The following is a 23,665-nucleotide window of genomic DNA, read 5'->3' as shown; positions in this document are numbered from 1 at the left end:
TCCCAGGTCACTTTGCAAACGCGCTTTAAACTCAAATAAAGCAGAGGATGAAGCTCAAACCGAAATGAAAATATTAGTCTGTTCTTTACTCTATAGTCGATCAAATCAGAGTGGCTTGTGTGCGAGTGGTACGTACACGATGCATAGGGAAGAAAGCAGCTGGGGTTATACTCCAGTTTCTTCATGAAGCGGATCTGGCCATTGTCGCGGAGACAGTAGAGGTTCCTCTCCCCCAGGACAAAGATGGAGGAAGAGGAGTGAGAGAAGGAGGGGACGGACAGCTCCAGCGCCTGCTCTCCCAGAACAAACGTCCAGTCGGGCTAAAACACATCCAACATGAAAGGGTAGTTTGGATAAGCAAGCAAAAGAAGGTGAAGGACACAATATAACACACTGGAGCAAACATTAACTAGATCTCTTATCCATATTAGCGCTTTTGCAACTGTGAAACTGTTCCTTCATAATTCACTGCAGATGCAGTTTGTTCAAGGGATGTACAGTGTGTCACCAAATCATAATTTTCACAATTTGGGGGTGGGCGCTTATAAGCTCTTGCTTCGGCCCACTCCTTTTGAGTAGAGTGTTAACTGCTCAAATAAGCAAATGAACTAAACTAAAACTAAGCAATATTAGGCGAAGTTATATCCAAATCACAAAAAGCAATCACTGACCTTTCCCACTTTTCAGTTCCATTTAAAACTTTTTGGTCTTATACTGGTATATACTGTACATTTTTTAAAGGGGCTCGATGCAAGTTGGCCATTTTATACTCACTACTGCCACCTCAGGTCATACGTGTAACTGCACCTTGTATATTAAGCTCGTGCATGACGGCACTTCGGACTCAAAGAAACAACTTTTTGAGTGACAGTGCAGGATTTTAGAGGCAGTTGAACAGGTCTGAGCTCATTCTACACATTAGGACATTGCTGGAACATGTAGGAGAAGGAAAATACATCATTTTAATGTTTTTAAACACTGTATAAGTCTTGACAAAATTTGTTGATTAAAAAAAAAAAATCAAAAATGTGTTGCATTGTCATTTTAGTCTAATCTCGTATAGTTTGCTTATTTATGTATTTATTCAGAGTCAAAAGTGCATGTAGTTACCATAACATTCAACACAGAACGCTGGTGGTAAAAAAAAAAGGACTTTACAAAGAACGGATTAGTGCCACAAATTGACATTTTGCAACAATTTTATTCATGTCAGTTCAAAACGTAAACTATTTTCACCTCTCTGGAAGCAAACATTTGATTCTCAGCAGTGCACGCTTCTGTGTTATTTTTCCAAGACTTACCGTCAGTCTCTTGCCTCCAGTTTTCACAGGAAGGTCAGCGTCCTGTCTGTTTTCCGCCTCTGTGGCCACTGCCAGAGTTTCATACCTGTCAAACAACAGGACACTTTACAATACTGAATTACTTACACAAGTTGACTCGTTTTTAATGACATTTCAACAAAAATGGGTTTTCATAAGAGGCGTCTCCTGGTGGATGATAAAGTGGTCAGGGGGATCTGTGCTCAGTTGGTTTTGGCAGCAGCAGATTTCAGTCAAGTCTAGAGCGAAGACCAACTACTCGTCCACCTGCGATTATCATGAAACTGGAGGCTCACTGTAGGTAGTAAATAACTTCCCAGTCAGTCATTGTAAAGCAGGTATGCAGACCGCAGCACTACGATTCATCAATGCTGCTGACAGGGTTGTATTCCGTTCAAGTTTTTGGAAATAGGAGAAATCCAACACAACTGCCAAAGGTTAAGGCAAAATGCTAGAGCTTCACAGTATTTCTGCCGAATAATACAAAGCAGTACTACAGAGACAGATCTATCAATTGAAGCAAGGGCTCTACATACATTTTACACTAAACTAGATAATTAGATCAATTGAATCGATAATGCCAAATGCCAACCATCTTAAATTCTGACATCAAAAATTGGGGAACCAATGTTGCAAGGTGTTGGAGAAACTTGCCCTCTCCCAGCTCCAATCCCATCTCCAGCTGCTTACGCCGCAGATGTAGGGCCAGATACAGCACATGCAGTTAGTTGCCTTTGACACAATGGACCATGCTCATCATCCACCGTTTCCAACACTGTGTGGGACTTCAGGGTTACAGTACTTTTTGTTTTTTTTATCATACCTTTGAAACCAGATCTTCTCTGCTCAAGGGCAACAGCTCCCGTCTCCTCAGGTGTGCCGCAAGGCTCTATTCTTGGGCCTATTCTCTTCTGTCTGTACATGCTGCTACTGGGACACGCCATCTCTACTCAACACATTAGCTTCCATTTGTATGATATACAGTTATACCTCCCTGTGGTTCCAAGTGCTCCATCTGCGCTGGATTCTCTCCACAACTGCCTCTGGGACATCAAAACCTAGCTTCCTCAAAACTTTCTCCACCTCAACGAGGGAAAGACTGAGTACATCATCTTCACCCCGGACTCTCCAACATCATGCGTTGCTTCGGCCCATGTACACCACAGTTCTTTACAGCTCAGGCTCCTGGCTCATGTCTCATGCTGACTTGGAGAGGGCCATGCACGCCATTATCAGCTTGATGCTGGATTATTGCAATGCCCTTGATGCCAGACTGCACCAGTCTCTCCTCCATAGGCTTCGTCTGTCAAGGCTCTGTGCTCTTCAGAACAAACATGTCTGATGGCCCCCAGGTCACGCTGTAAGAAGTAGGGTGATCGGGTCTTTTCAGTTTACGCAACCCAAGATCAGGAATGCTCTTCCAGCAGTAATGCGATTGATCACTGAACTCTGTCTTTAAATCACAGCTAAAGACATATTTATTCACACAGGCTTTTGACACTTAGCTTTTTACCATGACAGCTTGTCTTTTAGCATTTGTGGTTTTCCTCAATGGAGCATCTTGTTCACCTTTTTGGCTGTTGTTAAGCCAGGTGGTATACAAATACATATTGATTGATTAAATATTTAAAGCTCAAAGTATCCTGTCCATGAGGTCATTTTGGGTACAAAAAATTGCAACCATGAAGTTTTGATAGAAAGCAATCACTGTCTGTATTAGCGCGGTACTTAAATAAATACGTATTAAAGTTCCTGAAACACACTTTTTCCATGTCGTACAGTAAAATTATTTTTTTTCTCTGTAGAATATATGATTGTGAACCCGGGAGAGTGTGTTGACCCACTGGGATCTTGGTGTTGACATAACCGTAAACTCTGACTTGCAGTTTGTCAGTCGTAAAACTTGCAGTAATTCATGCATGTGAAGAATTGTCAAAAGTTTGTGAGAGCTATGAAGGATTTGCGACAGCAGCCAACAGTTTAAAATCAACCAACAATTTCTGTCGTTGTTTGGGAACGGGAGAAACCGGGAACAGCAACTGTAAAGATTCAAATTTCATTAATAACTCCCGACCGCAGCTCCACCCATTCATGTAGCCTACTCTGAGTGGGCCTTTTAAGTTATCAAATTTACACATATTCATTAGCAATATTCACACGCATGCAGAATATTACAGACCACATCACAATGCTTCAACTATTCCATGTGCATTTCAGAACAGTGCTGCTATAGACACTGGCTGCACCCTCTGAGAAAATACTAACCGGCCGCTAAATGGACGGCTGCCAGTAGAGAAACCTTTTCATCAGGCGAACCATAACCATTTCCTGTCAGAGAAAATGGCCAACAGATATTAAAAGTGCATTGGGGCAGCACAGACCAGCTTCTGCATGTGTTTGATGGAATTATTGATACTAAAACAACACCACTTAATGTGCACTGTGTGAGCGACCTAATGATGGCGCATGGGCTGAGCAGGTCCCTGAGTGGGAGTGAGTGTTGGAGGCATTCATCAAAGGCAGCTCCCAGTATGATTAACAGCAGTATTATACAAAGCTTATTTTAGTCGCTAGGACAAAGGAAAAAAACAACGACGACTTATTATTTAGGCTTTAAGGCTTATAATGCAAAATACATTTTAAAAATGTGTTTTCAGGACAGTTGTAAGTCAACACTATGTTGTAATACCAAACTTACACGAATATCTTAAATCTGCACAACCTAAATTACTCCATTTTCAAACTGTGAAAGTCGGACGTAGTGGGTTGAAATCTCTCAGCTGTTGCCTAAATGCATTTTTAGCTCTCACAGACCCTCACGCACATCCTGATTGTTCACATGAGTTAATTTGAAGCATGTCTCAGCCAGACTTCATAGCAAAACAGAGATTAGACGTGAACAGGGTGGACCGCCAATTCTCACAGCTTGCATCTTTATTCTCTGTACTTGAGTGTATATTTTCAGTGTAGATCTGATGGACCTCATGCTCTTTGTTCTAGTGTCACGACAGAGAGAGGGAAAATGGCTTGTCAGTATTGTGCCCCTACAAACTGATTAGTAAGTGCTTTATTTGTCATTGTACAACCATACAACAAAAGTGTGTTGAGGTGTTAGTCCTGGGCCACACCACTACTGTGGGCCAACATGACCAGCATGTTTTTGGAGGTAAGTGAAACTGAAGGGAATAGTAGGGTAACAGATCCTCTGAAACAGTGCACCGCCTCCTGGGTTTGTCCCTGTTTCAGAGCGTGGTGTCCTGCACTGGTCAGCTCCGCCTCCTTCCTCTTCCTCCTTTGCAGCTCCCTCCGCTCCACAAGAGTCTTTCACCATCTTCTCGTTTGTCCCTTTTTTGTTTCCTGTTGCGCCTCTTGTGCTGCAGGTGTGGGGGGGCTCTTGGTGCCTCTTCAGTGCTTCAGGAGAAGAAATGATACCCTCTACATACTGTAGCACAATTGAACCCAAATCTTATAACTTTGGCTCAGTTTAACACCATGCTGAAATGCAATAATTAACTTGTTACTGTTTCTAATTAGGACTCAATTGTCATTTTATTGTTCTGGAGTCGTCTGCTTTGCTATTTTTCTCCTTCGTTTCACAATATTGTATAAAATGTTTTGGGTTGTGTAGCAATGGGCCGGGACTCTCTTGAAAAAGACATAATCGCATATCAATGGAACTATCCTGGTTTAATGAAGGTGAAATTTAACAAAAAGAGAAAAGATTTGAGGCCATGACTGAGATCTACATCTATCATCAACTAGTGGTTACAATAAAATGACAACAGGACACATGTTGATACACAACATGAAAGATAATTTGAGATTTTGATCAAAAACATACAGCAAAATTAACTTTTACTATATAGCAGAGGTTTGATTTAAAGACTACAACAAGTTTCTCCTGTACTCAAACTCTGTCAAATAACCCTTTGGCACATCACAATTCTTCATTCCATTCTCGCAGGATTGTGATCCTGTTATCTAAAATATTTAATGAGAGGCATCTGAATAGAAAATTACACTATACTGGTAAGAAAATGCAACTGCTGGAGCTTTCAAGATTATTTTACCATGCAAAATATCTTTCAAATTCAAACTAAAAATACCACAGTCCATTCAACTCTAAAAACATCCCAAGCAAATATAAAGAGTGGCTCTGCATGTGGCTTTAAAAAGTTTACGATGCCGCAGAGTGTTATGTCACACAGGTGCAGGGAAAAGGGCCTTCTCATCGATATGAAAGAGAAAGTCTTTGGCAAACACGCTGATTTACTTCTGGCAAATCCATCCTCTAAACATGGAAACATTCTAAATATACAAACAGCCAGTCTATGCACTTGCTCCCACTGTGTCAGGGACAAGCTGCAGCTCAACGCCGACGCCAAAGCTCACACATGTCCAAGAAGCTCGCATTCATGAGGCCAGGAGAAAGTCCACAGGCCAAATAAACCTGCAGTCTGAAACGGTCATCCGATATGAAACCGTAAGCGCTGGCTGAACTCGTGACCCGGTGATCTGATCCGCTCAGCGTGGAGGTGCGCGATGCCATAACGCAGTATCAAGAAGAAATGCAGCTCTATTTTGCTAAGGAAATGTAAAATATTGAATTAGCCGGTCCGGTCCAGTAGAATTGAACGCGCCGCTTGAGGTTTGAGACTGCAAGGTCCACAAAATATAATGCTTTTTTTTTCTTTTTTTGGTCACAGCAGCACACCTGTCTTTCTCATGCAATCTGGCCCAGCGAGTCACGAGAAGGTAGCGGGGCAGGAGTAGGCAACGCCAGATGTTTTTGAGAAATATTCTGTCACACATCTGAGATAGAATACCTATTAACATAGTCTAAAAATGCTGAAAATATGTCAGTCACTCCCTCACTTTTGAACTTTGTGTCATTTTTGTAATTCACGGGGAAAGGCCCAATACTGATAAACTGGCCATAAACCAAGTCGACGGTTGCTACCACAGCTTTCGTAGCCACCTCAGTTTTAAATTATGGGCTGTTGGGAATAATGTAAGGTCACGTGAATGTGACCTATTGGAATGATTTTCCAAGAGTTTCGTAAATTTGGCAAAGGCTGCTGCACACTTCTGTCAAAACATCATGGGCCCAGGCTCTGACAATTGACTGAATGTCTTTCCCTACTCTTCACTTCCTCTCATCCTCAACTGTCTTATCGAGAACAGTGTTGCTCTTTGCAGCCCTCTTAGTTTTAGTCTTTTTAGTCCTAGAAAAAAAATATGTATATCATATTTCAACAAATTCATTAAGTGACAATGTGCCTAAAAGACATTGGTTCAGATTGTATCATGCTTTTGACACAATAGGCCAAAGTGTCATACAGCGGCCTCTTTGAGACCTACAAATTTCTTCCTCTGAAAAACTGAAGAGGCACCGAGAGCCCCCCACACCTGCAGCACAGTGGAGGCACCACAAGAGGCGCTGAAGGGAATAAAAAAGGGGATAAAGGAGGAAGTATCAGGGCAAGACTCACAGCTAAGCCACAGAAGCCTTCTATTGTTCTGGCTCATGGACGCTCACTGGAGAATAAAACAGAACTGCTAGCTCTTCCCAGAAGACGGTGAAAGGCTGTTGTGGGGCGGAGGGAGCTGCGCAGGAGGAAGAGGAAGGAGGTGGAGCTGACCAGTGCAGGACACCACGCTCTGAAACCCAGGAGGCGCTGCAACGTTTCAAAGGATCAGGAGAGCACTGAAGGCAGTATTCCGGTTTCTCCGGCTCAGGACTAACACCTGAACACAATTTTGTTGTAGAATGACAAATAAAGCACCTCCTCACTTTCCTCATCCTTTGACCATCGCTTCGAGGTCGTTCGTCAAAAGGACACCGTCTGCACATTTGTTCATCATTCTTTCTGCGTTCATACCACTACAGTATGGGGAAAAACACTTCTACAGGAATGTCCCAATGATACCCCTGTACCGCAACTTCTATATGCCGCTGTTATCAGTCACTGCTCAGACTCCAGGGTGCGGGGAAAGAGGGTGCAGCATGCTAGTCCATGTGACTTTCAGACTCTCACGCAGCTTGGGTTGGACTCAAGCTGTGATTGCAAACGCTGACGACCACCCTCTAACATTTCCGTCTCGTCAACGAAAACTCATAAACGTCTCGTCATGTTTTAGTCACCAAAGAATCATTTTTAGCTCGTCACCATAACGTTCCCACTGACCTCTGCACACAGGCCGTATGGCAGCCGCGGGCAGGCGACGTGCAGTCAGTATTTCCAGTGGACTATCTAACCTAAAGAGGCTCTCGACACAGTTGGGGCAGATAACAAACAGCTGTGAGGTCTGGCAGGCATGTGAGGGCGGCCGGTGTGGATGTGCTCTCACTGACTGCAGAGCTCTACCTGCCAAATCAGCCTGTGCGCACTGGCCCGGCGCCCACTGCTAAGCTCTATCCACGGGAGATCAGGGCTTGGAGCAGATGCACGTTAAACCACTGGCAGCTGCACACTGGACCACAAGGAACACTTTAAAAAGCAATCGATCAATAGCAGCGTTTGATATCTCTGTGGGATCGACTTTGAAGCATTTTGACTGAGGCAAATAGAGGACAGTCGCTATATTTTGCCTTTGTCAGGAAAGCTATGTGCTCCAGAGAGGTGTTGTCAAATCGGCCACCTCTAATCTAAATGAAATAGTAAAACATTAGATAAAGTATGAGAAACAAGAGTCACACTCAAGCAACTGGCTGCCTGTCCAATTCCACATGCGCAAGGGTTAAAGGTAGAAGCAAGTCAAATTTAATACTTTTTAATACTATTTCACTGCACAATATTTCTTACGCCACAAACGCCAAAACCTCTGACCTTTTCTGTGTCTTGTTTCTGTCTTAGAGAAACCAGACTGTAATTGTTTTGCATTTCTTGGAATCTAACACAAGAGGTGCCAAGGTCAAGTCTCTTGTAACTGATGTAGAATAAAATGAACTTGCCATAATCACACTTGGTTACTGACTGTGTGGTCATCTTTGGCTTTTAGGCGGCTTATGCTTTGATTTACTGACTGAAGTTACTTAACTACATGGACGCATCAGCAGGTCCCGCACTGATGGTAAATAATATGCATAACATAAGACATTCAGACTCCCGCCTTTTAGCTCTCGGACGGCAACAGGAACATCAAATTTGGATCACATTAATGCAAAACATTTCGGAGTCTGACTTATAGTTTAAAAGGAGAACAAGAAACATCACATAAAATCTAAAAGAAAATAGCTTTTCCACAAAAATAGCTGTTCACAGATATGTTTATTAGAGACGTGAAGAGGGGCGTACTTGTAGCTCTCCAGCTGACGTGCCGAGGACACAGTGAGGAAGCTGTCTGTCCTGGGGTTGTAGACCAGAGGACCGGGAAGCAAGAACCCAGGCAGGAACCGTCCAAAACTGTAGCTGTCCTGCTCGAAGAACATCAGCATCCCGTCCATGGACTGGATACACAGGGAGTGGTGCCCTGCAACGATGAGGCATTTGTTACCCTTGAGTGATTCTGAACATTTTACAGAAAGTGTCTGAAAGCGTCTGTCAAGTCAACATAGCGGTGTGTGGATTTATTTGACAAATCAACACATTTTTACAACAGTGGCCTTTTCGAGTCATGATGAAACAATTAGAAATGCTCCGATCCGGCGTTTTTGCTTCCGATACCGATACCGATACTGGGGGTTTGCATATCTACTGATATCGAATATTAACCGATACCAAGATATTTTCTTAAAAAAGGCTTTTGATGAGTGAATGGTCCTCAATAAAGTCTTATCTTTTCTTGTCATGATGTGACAGATCAATTATATATTAGGCTAATAAACTAATGGAAAAACATTTAACAAGGATCACTGGATTCTCGACATTATCCTTGGGACAGGCTATTTTATATTAATATAAACGTGGTAACATGAAAACAGGAAGTGACCTCCCTCTCTCCTGGTGCAGCTGAATTGTTTGCCCTTTTCTGCAAGCTGCATTTGTGATTTCTGCTCTGCGTTGTCCTGAAGAAAGCAGCTTTTGAAGGTAAACAAAATGCTAGCTGATCAGCTAAACCCATTTGAGACCTACAAATGTCTTTTTCTGAAACACTGAAGAGGCACCAAGAGCCCCCACACCTGCAGCTCAGTGAAGGCATCACAAGAGGAGCCACAGGAAACAAAAAAGGGACAAACGAGGAGATGTGGACCGGAGGGAGCTGTGCAGGAGGAGGTGAAGTTGACCAGTGCAGGACACCACGCTCTGAGACGGGGACAAGCCCACGAGGTGGTGCACTGTTTCAGAGGATCAGAGGAGACAGAGGGCAGCCGGGTTTCTTCCGAGTGCTACATTTCCCTGACTTCCAAGGTCATGCGGGTCAGGCTGACACACAGTGGCAGCGCGGCTCAGCCGCAGCAGCTCAGGACTGACACCTGAACACTATTTTGTTGTACGCTCTGATCTGATCATTACAACTTGTGCATTACAAACCTCTTAAAGAAGAACTAAGTAACTCATGCCCGTAGAGGCCATAAGCGCCACTGCAGGTTTTGTAGTATGATGCGTTTTTTTGCTTATTAATTGTCCGTGAAAGTAAATACTGCATTGACAGACAAGACAAAGGTGAGAGGGATATTGTACATCCAATTACACAATGGAGATCATTTTTTTCACTCAAACTTGGCTGTAAATACTGTTTAAGTGGCGCTCGCCTGCCTTGCCCGTTAGCCTTTTAGCTTCTTCTTTGTGATTCTATTAGTGTGTATTGCGCCTCTGACCCGGAGGCAGCAAAGTTGCAAGGGTGGTTTTCTGAACAGAGACACCGGGGGAGATGAATGACACTCCCCCAATCATCCCATTAACACTTGTATTACCCCAGAGGGACTACGGAAAGGATTTATAAAAGGTAAACAAGTTCTTCTTTAAATCAGTTATTCTTTAATAGCATTTCATAAACTAAAATGCTAACATTTGCACATGTGCTTTTCAGTCTTCAGTGCTTACTTTCACCTGAAAACTATCCACAGGCAGGGAGATAATTGCAGTCTTTAAGATTTGCAATGACTGGGATTTGGATTGTGACTATTGTAGCAGTCCTTCTTCATACGCAACCTTTCCAACCTCGATATCAAATCCTCTGTTAAATCCTCTTCAGATGACAGTAGTTTAAACACAATTTCACGCGCATTAAGTCGACATCTGATTGGAGTTAAGGTTTATCCGGTTCATGTTTCATTCTGAAGAGACAACAAGGGCCAAAGGCACGAGGAAATGCGCTGACAAATTTAGAAGATCTTCTCTGTGCAAAGGATGAGCAGGGTGTGAATTCTGTGAGCTTTTACAGTAAACAAACTCATTTAAATATTTAAGAATTCGGAGGAGCGGAGGCCGGACGGGAATGGCGCGCAGATGTGAGCTGCCACCGATGAAATATTCTTGTTTACGTTTTTGCACGTACTTATACAATTCCAATAAAGCCGTAACTTCTAACTGATTTACAAGTCCATGGGTAGTTTGTAGGGGAGTTTTTCTATCTTTTATCTCTAGAGTTTCTTTGAATACACCGGAATAAAGATTTGTAAACATTCTTATAAACAGAGAAATAATGCAAAATGTGGATATTCAAAAGCTAATTGGGCACAACAGGAAACTTTTGGGTAAATATTATACGCGTAAACTGAAAGAAAGTTGTCAAAAAACCCTGCAAATTAATCTGTTTTGGACCTTACTTCCTGTTTTCTTGATTAATATCTAGTAAAAAACAACATTTAAGGCCTTCACTTGCGTAATTTATTCAATGCCTATAGAAAACTGTAAAGTATGCTGTGACAAAATGTGTTTGCAGAGGCACGCCTTTGGTTTCAGCTGATGCCGTGTTGTGCCGAGGAACGCTTTATAATCTCACACATCCGCCGACACCTCCACACACACCTGACAGCGTATGTTAGAAAAATGCTCATAACGTGCGACATATTGAGCCTGTAGCCGCAGTGGAGCGCGAGCGGGCTCATAAAGCGGGCCTGTGTGTGACCAGAGGGCTATAATTAGGCCTCAATGCGCTATTAAAACTCACTGCCATCAACTAGAGGTCAAAGAGAAAGCCACCTACAGCGCTCAGCGTCCATCAGCGAGGATTTACAGTGGGGAGTTTACTTATGTGTTAGGTTCAAGGTTTATTTTGGGGGGAAAAAATGAATAGTGATTGACTTGAAGTCTTGCAATTGAGGTTAAATCCACCATTTTTGTCGTTAAGGTCAAGATTCAGTTCACACAGTGCACATTTGCATCGCCTTCAGGACCGGTTGAGATGCTTTTTTAATACTGTACATCTAAAATGCAGAATTTGTCCGTCCCTCTTCAACCCTTTTCCTTGAAGGCGTCTTATGGAGCAAAATGAATCTGTTTGACGTGAATATAACTGAATGAGAACAAATCAAAGTCATGTTTCGACAATTTTTTTCTTGAAATAAGTATATTTTCCATTGTTTTGAGTAGGGAAGTAATAAAAATATTCAGCCAGATTATTGTCGCTTTACACCTTAACATTTTGGATAATACTGTTGCCAGCAATACAAAACATGCTCCAAATGTCCAGCCAGGTGAATGTAATGAGTGGTGGTGGTCGGAAAGGCCAATGGCGCAGACTGGTTGCCTCGCTTCCGTCTGGGTGAGGATCTAACTCATTTAAATCTCATACTTTAGTAAGTAAGTGTACATTTTCTACAATAAAATGACATGTGACAAAACAAATGCTTGTATTTCATTCCACTTATTGAGTGAAGGCATGACGCCTTTACTTTCTATCAAAGTGGCTCTAGCATCAATTGTTTTTAGTATTTCTGGTAGGTTTTAACTTCTGACGGATCCTCTCACCAGAAAACCTACCAAAAGGAGTGTTTTAGAGGCCGCCGTGATCGAAAACAACCACCCATTCAGCCACTCGGTCATTAAAAGATGTTTGCTTAGCATAAAAGTTATATCATGCGCCTTTAAGGTAACATATTCATGAAAACAGCAAACAATAATAATATGTTTGCAGTGTAGTTGGTAAGGTTAGAGCTTATAGCTGTAAATACATCATTTTACAAAAGCCCAGTCCCATCCTGTACTACAATTATGAGTTAAACGTGCTGTTTTCCCACCTGAGCTATACTGTCTTGTGTCATAAAGCCTGCAGGCCAAAAAATATATGTATAAATGAATTTTAAGTTCCTTTTAGGACTCAGAAGAGGCCACCCAAAGTAGTATTTTCATCTTTGATACAAAGACTAGACCAGTGCCTTTGTGAAATTACACCAGGAGACAAACTGTAGCTTTTGTTTCAACAACAACGACGACAAAACAAAACATTTCCTCCTTTACCTAAACTCCATAGACGGCTGGTAAAAGCACAGCTTTACAGAAACAGCTGCACGAGGCGGAGCAGTCCATCCTCTCCGACACTAAGCAGATCTATGGGGTGGCCTCTGCAGAACTGTTTTAGGGTCAAACCAACACACGCCCAGACGGCCAGACAGCGGGCCGGATCATCAATAATACCAAGAGTGCTTCATGCGGAGAACAAGAGCGGGCTGTGTCATAATGGTGAAATTGCATGTGTAACCTAAGCCGCCCACGCCCGTGTAGGACATAACAAGAGGCCAGTATGAGAGCGCTGCGCAGACACAGCAGAGGAAACAGGCCTGTATTAGAGCCATTAATAAGACATGTCCAACAAGCACAAGCAGCGAGGGCCAAGCCATCAGCAGAGCCAGGCTCCATCCCTGCTGCTGCACATGTGGAGCTCTGCGGACCGTGGGGCAAACCTCTGTGAAGGGTGGAATAATATTTACCCTAAAGAGTCCATGATTTCAATAATAGAAAAGCAATAACATGGGCTAATGATCGTTAAAATGGTTTCAGTCATTTTGATTCAGTCACATGAACATTTAGGCATTGTTTTAAAATCACCTGCAACTAAATGATATACAGACCCTTCCGGTAAAGACAATTTTTTTTTAAACAATGTGATTTTATGGTGGATGCTTCAAGAAATAAATTGATAGATGATGAATAATCACATCCTGAAGATCCGGTCATTTTGTTTAAAAATGTTTTGTTGTTTGGTTGTAATTTCAAACCCAATGATCATGAATCCTTACATAGAGAATAATACCACAACATGACCTCCATGACCTTTGGCTTTTTATAAGAAGCAGTGCACAAATTGATGACATGGTCCATTAATATATCAAAGAGCTCATTCATTTCATTGTACTTCTCTTCCTAAATTCTGCCAGTGTTTTCTTAACATGATCAACTTTTACATGAAGTCAGTGTGAGTGGATGCATGTGTGGCCTGACTGTGACCCAGGCCTGTAGGCAGTGAGCGTTTAGAGGGGCATTAGTGCAGAGCTGCTGTTACAGCGCCTACAGCGCTGCTAAATGGATACTATTATAGAGCTGAGCCTCTCCTTCTCCTCTTCTCACTGCAACTTCATCCAAAACGCAAATATGCACTTAGCACCACAGACAGACCAGACATCTGGCTGGTTTTGGCAAACTTTATTCTTTTTGATTGTAAAATATTCCATATCGTGTAAAAAGTTATTTTAAAAAAAGTTATAAGTTCTTTCTCAATGTCCAGTTTTCCTGTTCTTTACTTCAGCTGTTTTGGCATCACGTCTGTTTCCAAACGCTGATTTCATGGTCTGGTTATTTTTGAAGAAAAAGGACATTCTTCCTTTTTGCACAAACAATTTCACATGAAATGTTCCTACTGCTACTGTTACAAAAATATACTTGGCCTTTGACCTCATTTGCAGAGGGGAATGGATGGATTAAGTCTTTCACAAAAGGTGACTTAAGGATTCAAGAGAAGGATGGCAATTACAGAGTCTGCTACTCCATCTAGTGGTGGAGAGGGGAAGTGCTAAGATTGAGATAATGAGATCATCCACTGTGGCTCTCTTTACATTCAGTTCATGCGGTTATCTTCAGCCTGCAGCGTCTTTAGAAGCCTCTGTGAAGGAGTTGTTGCATAACGTTTTAAAGGTATACTTTTACATCCTAGCATTATTGTTTTTTTATGCTTTGTAACTAAATAATGTTGATATATGAAAAACAGGGAAACATATTTCAGCCCCAGACAATGAGCAATACAACCTTATCCTGTACTGGCACAAAGGAGAGTCAAGCAGTTTGTATAAAGAGACACAGCCAAGTCTCAAAACAGTGAAATAATAGAGAATCGAGCGAGCAGTTAAGGTTAGTCATAGTCGGGAAAGTGATGAAACATGAGGAAACATTGCAACCTGGTTACAGCTGGGGAAAAAAGAAAAAAAAACATATAGCATAATACGGCCCCATCTACCGGGAAAGTCGCACGTGGAGCGGCCCGCACTTCGATGTCCACTTTGAGCACGTGGATTCGGAACAAGCCAAGTTTAGCTTCGACAGGGCCACGCTGTTCTTTCTATCAATCACCATAAACATGCAGTGAATTAGCGAGCGCCGCGCCAGGCCACAGAGTCCGGCTACGAGACCGCTGACATGGACACCTTGACAATACAGCCTTTATTTTACATTTGCCATCCACTGTTCTTCCTGGAGTTAAAAGGGGGTTCCCCGGGTGTGTGCGCGTGTTTATGTGCACGTGTGTTTTCCTTGGGAGCGCACAAGTCGAGGGCTTTCCCCTTCGAGGTTTTTCCACAAGCTTAACAGAGAGAGCAGATACACGACCCCAGGGTTTTTTTTTTGTTTTTTTTTCTCGTTTCCATCCACCACTTACCGCTCCTCTCACAGATGTTTTTTCTGTATTTGTCCAGTCCGCTCAAATATTACCAGTGGCAGGATATGGGGCCGATCCAAACACTCTTGATTATGATGGGCATATATCAGTCTCAAGCAGCAGATACATGATCAAAATGAAATAATTCTGGGAGGTTTGAAAACGTTCTGAACCCAGTGTCGGTTGCGGCTTGTGCGGACCTCACCTGTGACCCCTCCGAAGGTGCCGTACGTCATGTTGCAGGCCGTGCGCTGCAGGTTGTGTTCGTAAACTGGCTTCAGCTGGTACTGGTCGCCGTGCTCCACGTTTCCTGCCATGCCTGTGCCCACAGAAACCCATCAGAAACTTCAAATACATCTGATTACATTGTGTTTTTAGAGTCATGTCACGTGTATGTCGTTGTGTTATTATATGGAGTTTGACAAAGGATCAACATAATGTATTGGCCTTGTTATATTACAGCTTTCTCACAGGGTTCATACAGGAAGCAAACTGAATGCTTTTTAATGCCGTTGTATTACGAAAACACTGAACCCCACCTGATCCGAGCACATTTTCTACAGTTTGGTTTTACCCAAATCTAAAAGCTTCTTGAACAAAGCGTCAAAATAGCGAGGATGAAAACACAACAAAGAAAGAGCCACGAAAGAGAGACAAAAAAGTGACAAAAACGCAACAAAAGAGCGACAAAAACTTGCCGGGAAAGCAAAAATAACACAATAAAAAAGCGATTAAAACACAACTAAAATGTGACTAAAATGTGACTAAAATGTGACGCAAACATGACAAGAAAGCAACAAAAAATGACAAAAAAACAGACCAAAATAGAAATATCTAAAATTTATTAACTTGATTTTGGCCCAGTTCATTTTATGTTTTTCAACCCCTTACTTAACTTGCCTTAACTGAGTGCATTTTCTTTAGTTCAGCTTTACCCAAATCTAAAAGCTTCTTGACTGGAGCTTACAGCCTATAGGCCGGTGTAACAGTTAATTTAAGACCTACAAAACGGATCTGAACGGATATTTCTCCTCAGCGCATTTTTGCCAATTTTTCATTGCATTTTTGTCACGTTTTTGTGGCTATTTTGTCACATTTTAGTCGTTTTTTTGTTGCAAATTTCATGCTCGTTTTCATCACTGTTTGTGGCTTTTTGGTTACTTTGTTGTCACGTTTCTGTCGCTCTTTTTTTCCTCTTTTGTGTCCTTTTTCTCTAGTTTTTGTCACTATTTCTCAAGAAAAAGAAAGCCACTCATACAAAAAATGTGCTTGGTTCAGGTGGGTTTTTTTTACTGCAATGCCCTACAGAAACCGTGTCTCAGTACTCAAGAGTCACTTTAGATTGATTTATTCATCCACGCTCTATATCTGGTGGTTATGAGCTACTTGTGGAAGGCAGTCTGTGTCATCTGTGCATTCTGTTAAAAAATAAAGCAAGGGGAGGTAAAGTGTAGCACTGTTTGGAACTGGGATCGAACTGGCAACCGATAAATTGTGATCCAGCTGCATTTTATCTGTTTCTTACTACTTTTTATCTCTTCTGCAGCACAAGAAATCCAACCTACCTGAGACAGAATATACAGAGAGTTTCCTCGGGTGAAGGACGGCCAGGTGAAGGAGGTCTGAACACCTGCGCAAAAGCACCAAAATCATCATACACTTCACACACATTGTTGTGCACTTTCTACAAGCCGAGGTCTGTTTTTGTGAGCTCACACACACCAACAGTTTTCAAGGCAACTCTGTCCTGAAAAACCACCGGGTAACTCAAGATGACATGCCCGACGCAGACAGTGGCATTCTGTTCCCAGTATGATGAAGTGGGACAAACCACCACTGCCGTTCCCAGAATCCTGCCCTATTATGGGAAAGGCACATGTCGGGACTTTTACAAAGTTTAGAGACTAGACTCGAAGAAAAAACCTTTGCATTGTGAACAGAAATGAGTTAGCGCAGCTATGTTTGGGATTCAAGTCAAGAGGAGAAAGAAAAAACAGGGAAATATCGGCAGCACGTTGTAATATGGTGGTGGTGAGCGAAATGACGTGAGATATGAATGGGCGTCACTGCCTGGAATTGTATTGGATTATGAATAGACGGTCAATTCAAAGAAGGGTTTGAAATGTTGTACTTCATGAATGTAGCAGAGGCCAAATCTTTGCATAAATCATCACCGTACTTTGTAAAACATACTAGCAATACTTCCACGTAAGCTAACCTCCAATGTGACAAGTTCATTGTGTTTTTTTTGCAATAGGCAAGGTGTGTGTGTATATAAAAAGTGCAATGTGAATCGAATCTTTTGAATTACTCACAAATAGGGCTGCGTACTGTTAAACGATACCAGTGTGGTATTAGGAAAAAAAGTTTAGGTACTACTGGTATTGGAAAAATTAAAGCATTGAAACCAGGTACCGATAAAAAAAATACAGCTGTTGTTGGTCCAGGGTCAGCATTAAAGGAAGTGATTTGACTGTATCAGCTCAAATAAATAATTTTTTAACCATTTTGTATTTATTTACTTTTATTTTTAAATGTTCCCAATTTTCCCCCTAATTTTTGCTCTTTTTTTAACTAATATTTTCCCTATTTTTGCCCTACTTTTTATTATTTTTTGCCACAATTTATCCCAGTTTTACTCCAAATTATTCCCCATTTTCTTTACATATACATTTACAATATTGTTCCTTTTTCTGGTTCTAGACGACATATATTTTAGTATAGGTCCCTAGATTGACACTGGTTGATACTGGTTCAAACTTATTCATACTACCGTGACATTAGAGCAATACAAAATCCATCTACTGGATTAAACACATTTGTAATTAGTCTTAATAAAATCATTTGGGTACAATACAACGTTTCTTAAAGCTCCATGCAAAGTATGTATGACTATGGAAAAGACATTGTACTTACGAGACAAACTTGCCCAACTCTATTTGGACGATTGCGTTGTGAAGGTTGACCTCCAGCAGCTGAGATTCAGCCAGGCCCTGGGCTCCTTCACTGGGTTTGATGGTATGAGGGGAGAAGATCCGCAGCATTCCCATGTAGCTGCCAACCACCACTTTATCTATGGGGCAGAGGACCACAGGAAGCTGGTTACAAGTGGTGTATGATTATGATCAGCGTGACTCAACTTTCATTTTCCTTCATGCATTTGTGGAAAAAAAAAGTAGTCAACTCCCTGTAGCCATAAAGGAAATGGCGGCTGGAGCGGCTCCGGAGGTTCCAGGCGACTATGGACTTTCCATTGAAGCTTTTTTGCCCCTCTTTAATCATTATTGAGCACAGGGTTGTCATCCACACCTCCACCTGTTTGTCTTAAAGGTGTATTATGCAACTTTTTATGTGAGAAAATATATGTTGATATTTGTGTGCATTTGACCTCATACCACTCATACACCCAGCGCCTGTGTGAGTGGTTCGCATGATATCTTTATTTTTGTTCACAGAGGACTCTACAACGCTCCAGGATCAACTGTTTTGTAGGTTTTCTGGTGAGAGGGTCCGTCAGCAGCGAAAACCTTCCACACAACTGATCCAGGAGCGTCCTGGAGACCACTGTGATGGAAAGTAAAGCCGCCATGCTGACCACTCAAATACACATATCCCTCAGTCCATTCTGAAGTTTACAATCTACGGCTATAGAGCAAGCCCTGAATGACAGCGAGCTTCCATACAGACTTGTACCATCAGTGTGAACATTAACCTCTTGACCCCCGAGCTGAAAATTTTCTCCAGTTTGGCTTCACCCAAATCTAAAAGCTCCTTGTAAAAAGCGAAAACAGGGATGAAAAGAACAAAAGAGTCTCAGAAAAGTGACACAAGAGCAACAGAAAAATGGCAGCAAAAGAGGGATGAAAAAGTGACCAAAACGTGTGAAGAAAACACAACAAAAAAGCCACAAAGGGGCAACAGAAAAGTTACGAAAAAGCAGCAAAAAAGGAGACAAAAAGCGATGAAAACGTGGCGAAAATGCTACAAAAATGTGACAAAAATGTGACAACGCGACGAAAAAGATCCATTAGATGAGTTTTGCAGGTCGTAGCTTTCAAAGGAGGCGTTACACTGGGGTATAGGAAGCAACCTTTTAGATTTGGGTAAAGCTAATACGAAGAAAAAATGCACTTGGTGAAGGCGGGGGGGGTTAAGAGGCTAACTTAATAGATACCATTTCCAGTCCCGCTGTTGTCCACATCGCCAACGCACAAACATCCTTGGTCGAACTCTTCCCCTTCGCCAAGAGCCGATGACCACCAGTCACGGGCCTTGAACAGAGACATGCTGATTCTGAACGAAGACAAAAGAAAACACAGCACTTTAGTATATGGACATGACTGTATGGTAGGAAAACAAATCGGTCTATATTATCCTGTTCAAATCCAACTTGGGACAGTAAAAGTCATCCCGATGCTGACAGTTTGAGTCATGTGACCTGGATTGATGCAGTGCGTGGAGAGAGGCATGGGTAGGAGGGGACAAGCAGCTTTTCTACTCTCTAAGTGCTGAGCAGGTGGAACAGGCAGTTAATCCATTGAGGAAGTAGGTGCCCCGGTGTCAAAGCTACAATGGCAGCAGCAGAAGGACCACAACTCCTACTTGTAACTTTCACAAAGATCTATTTTGAAGTTTGCGTGCATGTTGTGTTACACTTTTTGTCTCATACTTGAACGACACCTTCATTAGCAGCAGCATATGAAATACAATCATGATGCAGTCTGAGTGTTCATCTTTAATAACATTTCAGACTGCTGTAAGACACCCTCAACTCTGACAGTGTTCAGATTCAGGCGGAAAACAGTTCATTTATCTGTGCATACACGCAGCAACTGGAAGTATTTTATTCTGCACTTTTCGTTTTTTAGTGCTGTGTTTATATTGATTTGATTTGCCTTCTTGTAGCTAATAAAAATTGTAAGCTAATAACAGTGAAGCTAATAAGTAACACGTGTCAGTAGTATTGTACGTGAACTGTGGGTTGTACAACACACTGGCAGTATTTCTCACCAAATACATACATGAGTACATAAAATACACAGATAGAATAACATGTTGTCGATTTTTTATATCATAGAACAAAGTGTTATTAAGCTGTACGTAAATGAAAGCACGTTTTTATTTGAGAATTTTATGGAGCGAGTTTGTGTTTTGTTCCCGCTCTTTTGGGAAGGCTAGTTCAGAGACACCTAGGAAAAGGGACAATCGTTGTGTTGATATCAATGGCTCGGCGCTAACTAACGTGACCTGGCTGAATTAACTTTAGCTTAGCCGGCTAATTCCCTTGTGATTGTTCTTTTCTGAAAATGGTGTGCCCCGAGAGCGTGTCAAGAACAGAAATGCACTGCGCTGCCACGTGTTTGCTGATGTCTTACCTTGTCGATGTCCAGCCGGTCTCCAAAACACGCGCAAAACACCGGAATGGGTCACACAAACATCACATTTCTGATTTGAGTCTTTGCGCTTGCAGCCATCGTCCCGTTGTCATGGCACTGACGCTTAGCCGAGCGGCCGGGCGGTACTGCGCATGCGCGACAACAAAGGGGCTGCTGGGACGTGGAGTTTTCCTGGTATGTTAAGCGTCGAAGCCTTTTATGTTCATTTAACTTTCAGCTTCAGGCGTTTGCAAACTAATAAATGGTAACTTTGTCTTTGCAGAGTGTATACTGCTCCTGGGCGGTGCGGGGACATCAATCATGTATTTGTTTATTTATTTTCATAATTTATTTTATGTTGATTGTTACTTTTTTTTTTTTTTTTTTTTTTAAATAGGCCTAAAATAATTTTAAAATTCAATTCTCTTTGTACATAACTGAAAAGGAGCACAAAAATTGATGTATTGCATACCGCTCTCTCCAAAAGCAAACAAAGAAATGTGAGGATTGTCTGAACTGCACATTTACACACATACATACAAGCAGTAGATTAACATTCTTTATTGTTCATGCGTACTAGTCTTTTAAATTGAAACCCATTAGTGGAATTCTTGGTTCCACTTGAATCCAGCCACAGATTGTCAAATGCATCTGGGTCGTTTTGAATTAAAACAGAAGAAATGTTCATCATTAGGCACTTTCAGCAAAAATTGACAATCCTTTCAAATTTTCCAAAGCTGCTTTACAATAAAAGTGCTCTCCCTGGGCTCACAATACAAAAAAAAAAAAAAAACAGTAGCTATAGCTTCCGTACTTCCGTAAAAAAAAAAAAAAAAGAAGAAGATAAAAAAGAATGTGTGATAAGTTTCAGTTTCGCTTTCCAGACTAAAGCATTCATGGAGCAGATTTGAGGTTCGTGTTTTGGGCTGTTCTTGGACATCATAGTGCTTGTAGCCTATACTTTTTTGGAAACAAAGCTTTTTAGGCCGGATTAGGACCAATATTTGATCTTACGCGTAGTGCACTGGATCTATTTAGCCTACCGCAGTCTAGTCATTAACAGGACTCAGGAGAAAAAGACATTTACAAAGCTACGCAGATTGTATGTGTTTTTGGAGGATGTAACTTTGCCTGCAGCCTTCAGTTTTGCGGTAAGTGATGCTGACTCACGTGTGCTCTGTTTAGGTGCACGTACAAACGCCTGAGACAGCTTAAATATTAATAATATAAAACTTGCACAGTAACTTCAGAAGGTAGGCTGCGCGCCAGACAGCGCCCAACAAGTAGCCTATTGAAGATTCCTTGAGGATAGAGCATGCGGAGAACACAAATCAATGTTATTTTTATAGGGATATTCCGATCGATGCGCGTTTACATGATCAAATATTTGTTAGAAAAGGAGTAGCCTAACCCAGGGGACATAGAGTGTGTTTACATGCGCTCAAGTATCCAGGTAATTTGCATTTTCCCCGCCTTGTGGCAAAATTGCCCCCCCTTGTGGGAGTTGCTCCGGGAGTATGGGGTCCGGGGCCCTCTGCTAAGGGCTGTCCGTTCCCAGTATGACCGCAGCAGGAGCTTGGTTCGTATTGCCGGCAGTAAGTCCCGGACCTGTTCCCAAGATGTGTAGGTCACAGAGTGGCATTTTAAAAAGAAAACCATTTTCTGCTTGCCAGAAGCTTCCATGTGGCTTCTGGCAAACAAAAGGTGGAGGTCTTTCAAAAATGGCTTGTTCTAGCCACTCTTCCATAAAGGCCAGATTTGTGCAGTGGACGACTAATAGTTGCTCTGTGTACAGTTTCCCACCTGAGCTGTAGCTCAGCTTGATACTTCTCAATAACTTTATCCTGTCTGGTGTGTTCTTGGACTTCATGATGCTTCTGCTCCCCAATAGTCTCTTAACAGACCTCTGAGACCATCACAGAGCAGCTGTGTTTGAACTGACATTATAGATTACACACAGGTAGACTCTATTTAGTCGTTAGGTCAACATGTGATCATTTAGAAATCATCAGGCAATTTCTGAAGGTAATTGGTTGTAGTAAAAGAAAAGGGAGCCTATACTTTTGCACATCACATTGAGAGCCTAATGAAGGTGGAAAAACACTAGACTAAAGCAGATGTTTGGCAGTGTCTGTGCTAGAGGCGGGATTCAAACCCTTGACCTTCCGATCATGAGACTACCCGCTCTACCCACTGCACCACTGATGCCTTTGTACACTCAAAGAGCTTTCCAGCAAGGATCTGCTCACCCATTCACACACTCATTCATACACCAATGTACGCAGACACTGGGGGCAAGGCAGGTGAAGTGTCTTGCCCAAGGACACAACGACAGTGTGTCGACCCGCCGATCCTCCGGTCACAAGACCCGCCCTACTATCTGTGCCACTGCAGAGCTCATGTTTGGTAGTGTCTTTGCTGGATAAGGCGTCTGAAGTCAGTCTGTGTGCATGAAGAAAGCTTAACCAATGAGCTTGCAGCAGCGGCCTCAAGACCCACCCCATGATTTGCACACATTAAGAAATACAGAAATAAATACAGAAATTAATTAATTAATAAATACAGAAATAAAGAAATAGATAAAGAAATAAATAAATGAATACAAAATAAATAAATCCATAAATAAATAAATACAAAATAAATAAATACATATATGAATATATAAATAAATAAATAAATAAACATATCAATAAATAAATGCACTTATTATAATAAATGCTGCATTCACTTCTTTGCACATTTGATCTTTATTTTATTTCTTTGTTTATTTATATATTTATTTATAGATATATTTATTGTTTTGGCAGCCACGGTCCTCCATAAAGACGTACAAAAGTATCCAGAAAAACAATGTGGAACACAGAAATCACAAATGCAGTTCGCAGAAAAAGGTTTAAAAATATTCAGCTGTACCAGGAAAGAGGGAGGTCGCTTCCGAAACGTAACTATAAGACAATATCAGGACCTGACCATTTCAATAATTCATGTTACTCAACATTTTGCTTTGGTTTTGTAATGAACCATAGATTCAATCTCTAAGAGAGGAGAGGAACTTGTGTGCACATCATCCCTGTTTGTATCTTGCACTGAACTGCTAAACACACATCCTAACACCCAAATATAATGCGGAGTGATGAAAACAACTTTTTCCTCATGCCGTACATCAATATAATAAACAGAATGTGATGTTGCATATTCGTATTGCAGAACGGAGCAGAA

The 23,665-nt window shown here is 41.7% G+C and overlaps 1 protein-coding gene across 2 annotated transcripts in view; it reads right to left on the bottom strand.

Annotated features, from left to right (window-relative positions):
* Positions 1-20,580, bottom strand: part of bbs9 (Bardet-Biedl syndrome 9) — a 252,177-nt gene extending 231,597 nt beyond the window's left edge. For both annotated transcript variants that reach the window (XM_079561877.1, XM_079561878.1), the window contains exons 1-8: positions 20,447-20,580; positions 19,246-19,364; positions 17,988-18,144; positions 16,637-16,701; positions 15,277-15,390; positions 8,618-8,792; positions 1,302-1,386; positions 137-320 (exon numbers count right to left, since the gene is read on the bottom strand). In XM_079561877.1, the coding sequence (XP_079418003.1) occupies positions 137-320; positions 1,302-1,386; positions 8,618-8,792; positions 15,277-15,390; positions 16,637-16,701; positions 17,988-18,144; positions 19,246-19,357 (892 nt within the window). In that variant the 5' untranslated portion in view covers positions 19,358-19,364; positions 20,447-20,580. The remainder of the gene's footprint in view (positions 1-136; positions 321-1,301; positions 1,387-8,617; positions 8,793-15,276; positions 15,391-16,636; positions 16,702-17,987; positions 18,145-19,245; positions 19,365-20,446) is intronic.
* Positions 20,581-23,665: the final 3,085 nt, after the last annotated feature.

The sequence above is a fragment of the Gobius niger genome, assembly GCF_951799975.1.
Source record: "Gobius niger genome assembly, chromosome: 8".
Taxonomy (NCBI): Eukaryota; Metazoa; Chordata; class Actinopteri; order Gobiiformes; family Gobiidae; genus Gobius; species Gobius niger.
This window is presented reverse-complemented; position numbering and strand designations above follow the sequence as displayed.